This window comes from Chanos chanos, chromosome 12 (genome assembly GCF_902362185.1).
Source record: "Chanos chanos chromosome 12, fChaCha1.1, whole genome shotgun sequence".
Taxonomy (NCBI): Eukaryota; Metazoa; Chordata; class Actinopteri; order Gonorynchiformes; family Chanidae; genus Chanos; species Chanos chanos.
This window is the reverse complement of record NC_044506.1, coordinates 1,367,501-1,375,000: the sequence shown is the minus strand read 5'-3', so window position 1 is coordinate 1,375,000 and position 7,500 is coordinate 1,367,501. Positions and strand designations below refer to the sequence as shown.

At 46.1% G+C, this 7,500-nt stretch overlaps 1 protein-coding gene across 1 annotated transcript in view; it reads left to right on the top strand.

Moving 5' to 3' along the window:
- LOC115825417 (sodium bicarbonate cotransporter 3-like) overlaps nucleotides 1-7,500 on the top strand; it is a 45,590-nt gene that overhangs the window by 15,700 nt on the left and 22,390 nt on the right. The window contains exon 7 of the mRNA XM_030789248.1: nucleotides 1,935-2,255. Within this exon, the coding sequence (XP_030645108.1) occupies nucleotides 1,935-2,255 (321 nt within the window). The remainder of the gene's footprint in view (nucleotides 1-1,934; nucleotides 2,256-7,500) is intronic.

Below are 7,500 nucleotides of genomic sequence, written 5' to 3'. Positions count from 1 at the left end.
TGTAAGAGCTGATGTTACAGTGATAACATTAAGTGTAAGGGCTGTTGGTACAGGAGTGTTGATACAGTGATACTATTAAGTGTAAGAGCTGTTGGTACAGGGATGTTGATACAGTGATAACATTAAGTGTAAGAGCTGTTGGTACAGGGATGTTGATACAGTGATAACATTAAGTGTAAGAGCTGTTGGTACAGTGATAACATTGAGTGTAAGGGCTTTTGGTACAGTGATAACATTAAGTGTAAGGGCTGTTGGTACAGTGATAACATTAAGTGTAAGAGCTGTTGGTACAGTGATAACATGAAGTGTAAGAGCTGTTGGTACAGTGATAACATTAAGTGTAAGGGCTGTTGGTACGGGGGTGTTGGTGCAGTGATAACATTAAGTGTAAGGGGTGCTGGTACAGTGATAACATTAAGTGTAAGGGCTGTTGGTAGAGTGATAACATTAAGTGTAAGAGCTGTTGGTTCAGTGATAACATTAAGTGTAAGAGCTGTTGGTAAAGTGATAACATTAAGTGTAATAGCTGTTGGTACAGTGATAACATTAAGTGTAAGAGCTGTTGGTACAGTGATAACATTAAGTGTAAGGGCTGTTGGTACAGGGGTGTTGGTGCAGTGATAACATTAAGTGTAAGGGGTGCTGGTACAGTGATAACATTAAGTGTAAGAGCTGTTGGTACAGTGATAACATTAAGTGTAAGAGCTGTTGGTAGAGTGATAACATTGAGTGTAAGGGCTCATTAGAGGCTTTATGCTGTCAGTGTTGTATGCTGGTCCTGCTTAGTGATTTGTGTTTGAGAGTGTGAGACACTGTGAGGTTTTTACACACTCAGGGATGGATGGAGAATGCAGGTGGTGTATGGAGGAGGAGAGACCTGTCCACACAACCTACAGTCATGAGAGAAAGAGGGGGAGTGGAGGAATAACAGAGCCAGTGGGTGTGGTTTGTGCTGCTCTGTTTGACTGGCCTTTCTGCTCTGTGGTTTGGGCTGCTCTGTTTGACTGGCCTTTCTGCTCTGTGGTTTGTGCTGCTCTGTTTGACTGGCCTTTCTGCTCTCTGGTTTGGGCTGCTCTGTTTGACTGGCCTTTCTGCTCTGTGGTTTGGGCTGCTCTGTTTGACTGGCCTTTCTGCTCTGTGGTTTGGGCTGCTCTGTTTGACTGGCCTTTCTGCTCTGTTTTGAGATGAAAGAGAAAGAGAAGACTGCATTTGGACTGTCTGAGTGGTTTTTTTTCCCATTTGTTTTCTTTTGTTTTATAATGCATCAGCCTCTCCCTCTCTGTGTCTTGATGATGGTGCTTGTTCATATCTGTCTGCATGATGTGTGAATGTTGGACATGACAACTCTTTAAAGTGATAAATAAAGTTTAGTGTGTGGTGATGTCTGTATTCAGACAGCAGAAACTGTAGACCAGTGAGTTTAGGATTACGTTGGAGTGTAAAACGCTGACTGTTATCTATCATAATACACCTGTTCTCCTTTGCATGGCAACCAGTCAAAAGTTTGAATATCATATCTGTACCCTGGCTGCTTCTTTTTGATTGGCTACATGCTGTTAGAAAAGTAACCTATTGGTCAGTTTGGACGTGTGTTACCACCTTCACGTTTACACGGCATGGCATTTTCACATCTGTCTCTTGTTCTCCCTCTCTCTCTCTCTCTCTCTCTCTCTCTCGCTCTCTCTCTCTCTCTCAAAAATACACCCCACACTCCGTGCTTCTGCATGACTCTGGTCCTCTGTTATAAACCCACTGGCCTAATTCAGCCCTAGTCATCCTGAATGTCCTTCCTTCCCTGTGCTCCTCTCTCTCTCTCTCTCTCTCTCTCTCTCTCTCTCTCTCTCTGTCCCTCTCTCTCTCTCTTTCTCTCTCTCTCTTTCTCTCTCTCTCTTTCTCGCTCTCTCTCTCTCTCTCTCTCCCTCCACTGCGGCTAGGGGAAGGATTGTCGGCATCCCGTCACTCTCTTCTGAAGCCGGGCGTGTCTAACTCCAACCTGTCACAGCAGAGACGTGAATCTCGAGTCTCCATCCTTCTGAACCATCTCCTCCCTGGTTCCCCCCCGAACCCCTCCCCTTGCCCCTCCCCCCAAAACACCCCGCCCTCTCACCGGCACTCCACAAACACCCCTCAAGGCTCTCAAGGACCGGCGGTCAAACTGGATATTCCAGAAGTGGTGGTTTCTCCACCGGTGGAAGATGAGTGCAAGGAAGGGATCCTGTCAGAGGAAAAGTCGTTGGACCTCACCGATGCAGAAGGCAAATATCTGTGTAGCCTGCTAGTGTGAGTCACGGCATGAACAGACAATTATACCTCCAACCAACCAGCACACACCATCAACTCAACTTCACTCACCCCTTCACCCTCTATTCCTCTATTTCTCTCTGCGCTCACTCCTTTAATCTCACTTATCTGACCAACCACTGCTGCCTCAGTGAGATGCCTCTGTATCACTGTTGTCTATATATCCATTCATCATGCCATCCATCTATCCATGTTTCTGTCTATCCATTCTTTAGTTTTGTTCCCATACTACTTAACATAGTAAACTAATGTCCTCCAAGCACTCCTCACTTCAAACCTGCATCCATCCTCTCATCCTCTCCTCCGCACTGTGGGCCTCTATGTTTGTCCTCCATCTGCTCTGTCTGTCTGTGCATCTGTGGGATTACCTGTCTGTCTGTGCATCTGTGGGATTACCTGTCTGTCTGTGTGCAAGGGGGTTGACGTCTCTGTCTGTGTGTGTGTAGGTTTGCCTGGCTGTTCATTGGTTTATCTGTCTGTCAGTGGATTTACCTGTCTGTCTGTTGGTCTGTCTGTCTGTCCATCTGTCTGTCTGTCTGTCTGTCTGTGTGGGTTTACCTGTCTGTCCAGGTTTTAGGGCTGATAGATGTTGTCATGCTCTTTTTTCAATTTTGAAGGATTTACTTCATTTGTAAACAGTGTGTGTGTGTGTGTGTGTGTGTGTGTGTGTGTGTGTGTGTGTGTGTGTGTGTGTATGTGCATGCATGCGTGTGTGCAGTGGGTTTTTCTTCTGTACACATTGTATATGTGTTTGTGTGTGTGTGTGTGTGTGTGTAGTGGGTTTTTATTTTGTACACATTGTGTGTGAGTGTGTGTGCAGTGTGTCTTTATTCTGTGCACATTGCACATTGTATGCATGTCTGTGTGTGCGTATTTGACATTAAACATTTTGGAACATTTCCCCATTATTGGACAGTAGTTGGTGGGATGGTAATGGAGTGGGACCAGTCTCTCATATTTAGCCTGTGGTTGAGAATGTTGTCCATTGCTGAATGTTTAACGTGCTCTGCTCTGGGAGCTGGATGGGAGTTGGAGGTTGCAGTGGTTCACACAGTGCTCTCATATAGATCTTTTCCCACTCTGGTCATTTTGGTTTGCTTTGTTTTGTTATGAGGGCGGCTTTTCCTGTGGCCCTGCAGAGCGGTCTGGGTTCACAGTCGTAATTTTTCCTGCACTATCATTTATTTATGGGGCCACTTGTGATTTTTCTTTGTATATTTAGTATGCTCTACTTTCTATCCACTAGAGAGGGGGAGAGAGAGAAATATTTTGTGTGTGTGCGCGTGCGCGTGTACGCGCATGCATGCATGTGTGTGAAAGAGACAGAGACAGTGTGTGTGTGTGTGTGTGTGTGTGTTCATTTGTGTGTGTGAGTGTGTGTGTGTGTGTGAGGGAGAGAGGGAGCGAGTGCCATGCTAACTCCTCAGTGCTGGGTTTAAATGTCAGGCTAAATATAAGCTGGCAGCCCGAGCACACAGGCCTTGGCATGGACCAGCAGAGCGGAGGTATTCACGCCTGCCTTTGTCCTCTTGGCAGCTCTGCGCATCAGTGTGTGTGCACGCGTGCGTGTGTGTGGGTTCGTGTATTTAGAGCAGGCAGCAGTAACATTACATTCTTGACACTGTCCATTTCAGAGAAATAATCACACACGCACATCACTGGAGTGTTTCTTGGGTTAAGTGCCATCCAGGGCTTGGAGTGTGGAGTGGGGCAAAGCGGTCTCTGTGGAGGACCTCTGTGCTCTTCACTCAGACAACTAAATGCCTTGGCCAGTACTCACACAGCTCTTAGGGGAGTTACTGGAAAAGACCTTGACCACTTTAAAGATTCTGCTTTATCAGAGTGAAGGGACAGCGTGTTCCAACCTCAGGAGAATGGATCACGGAAAATGTCCACAGTGACTGTCAATAAAACATTAGATGTTTAAGTCTTATTTCTGATGAAGTTCCTGGGAATGGAAATGTTTTCCGACAGCTATGTTTGTCATATCCAGACATACTGATAACCAGTTTCCCTGATGTAAGATCTGTTCTGAAGACATGCTAAATGAAACTTTGAAGAGGATAGTTTTGTTGAAATAAACACAAAACACCCTCTACTACACCACTCACATATACACCCTCTACTACACCACTCACACATACACCCTCTACTACATCACTCACACACATACACCGTCTACTACACCACTCACACATACACCCTCTATTACACCACTCACACATACACCCTCTACTACACCACACACACATACACCCTCTATTACACCACTCACACATACACCCTCTATTACACCACTCACACATACACCCTCTATTACACCACTCACACATACACCCTCTACTACACCACTCACACACACACCCTCTACTACACCACTCACACACACACCCTCTACTACACCACTCACACATACACCCTCTATTACACCACTCACACATACACCCTCTACTACACCACACACACATACACCCTCTACTACACCACACACACATACACCCTCTATTACACCACTCACACATACACCCTCTATTACACCACACACACATACACCCTCTATTACACCACTCACACATACACCCTCTATTACACCACACACACATACACCCTCTATTACACCACTCACACATACACCCTCTACTACACCACTCACATACACCCTCTACTACACCACTCACACATACACCCTCAACTACACCACTCACACACATACACCCTCAACTACACCACACACACACATACACCCTCTATTACACCACTCACACATACACCCTCTACTACACCACTCACACATACACCCTCTATTACACCACTCACACATACACCCTCTACTACACCACACACACATACACCCTCTATTACACCACTCACACATACACCCTCTATTACACCACTCACACATACACCCTCTACTACACCACTCACACATACACCCTCTACTACACCACACACACATACACCCTCTATTACACCACACACACATACACCCTCTACTACACCACACACACATACACCCTCTACTACACCACACACACATACACCCTCTATTACACCACACACACATACACCCTCTACTACACCACACACACATACACCCTCTATTACACCACTCACACATACACCCTCTATTACACCACTCACACATACACCCTCTATTACACCACTCACACATACACCCTCTACTACACCACTCACACACACACCCTCTACTACACCACTCACACATACACCCTCAACTACACCACTCACACACACAACCTCTATTACACCACTCACACATACACCCTCAACTACACCACACACACATACACCCTCTACTACACCACTCACACATACACCCTCTACTACACCACTCACACACACACCCTCAACTACACCACTCACACATACACCCTCTACTACTCCACTCACACATACACCCTCTACTACACCACTCACACATACACCCTCTATTACACCACTCACACATACACCCTCTATTACACCACTCACACATACACCCTCAACTACACCACACACACATACACCCTCTACTACACCACTCACACATACACCCTCTATTACACCACTCACACATACACCCTCTATTACACCACACACACATACACCCTCTACTAGACCACTCACACACATACACCCTCTACTACACCACTCACACATACACCCTCTACTACACCACTCACACATACACCCTCTACTACACCACTCACACATACACCCTCTACTACATCACTCACACACATACACCGTCTACTACACCACTCACACATACACCCTCTATTACACCACTCACACATACACCCTCTACTACACCACACACACATACACCCTCTATTACACCACTCACACATACACCCTCTACTACACCACTCACACATACACCCTCTATTACACCACTCACACATACACCCTCTACTACACCACTCACACACACACCCTCTACTACACCACTCACACACACACCCTCTACTACACCACTCACACATACACCCTCTATTACACCACTCACACATACACCCTCTACTACACCACACACACATACACCCTCTACTACACCACACACACATACACCCTCTATTACACCACTCACACATACACCCTCTATTACACCACACACACATACACCCTCTATTACACCACTCACACATACACCCTCTATTACACCACACACACATACACCCTCTATTACACCACTCACACATACACCCTCTACTACACCACTCACATACACCCTCTACTACACCACTCACACATACACCCTCAACTACACCACTCACACACATACACCCTCAACTACACCACACACACACATACACCCTCTATTACACCACTCACACATACACCCTCTACTACACCACTCACACATACACCCTCTATTACACCACTCACACATACACCCTCTACTACACCACTCACACATACACCCTCTATTACACCACTCACACATACACCCTCTATTACACCACTCACACATACACCCTCTACTACACCACTCACACATACACCCTCTATTACACCACTCACACATACACCCTCTATTACACCACTCACACATACACCCTCTACTACACCACTCACACACACACCCTCTATTACACCACTCACACACACACCCTCTACTACACCACTCACACATACACCCTCTATTACACCACTCACACATACACCCTCTATTACACCACTCACACATACACCCTCTATTACGCCACACACACATACACCCTCTACTACACCACTCACACATACACCCTCTATTACACCACTCACACACATACACCGTCTACTACACCACTCACACATACACCCTCTATTACACCACTCACACACATACACCCTCTATTACACCACACACACACATACACCCTCTACTACACCACACACACACACACCCTCTATTACACCACTCACACATACACCCTCTATTACACCACTCACACATACACCCTCTACTACACCACTCACACATACACCCTCTACTACACCACTCACACATACACCCTCTATTACACCACTCACACATACACCCTCTATTACACCACACACACATACACCCTCTACTACACCACTCACACATACACCCTCTACTACACCACTCACACATACACCCTCAACTACACCACTCACACATACACCCTCAACTACACCACTCACACATACACCCTCTATTACACCACTCACACATACACCCTCTACTACATC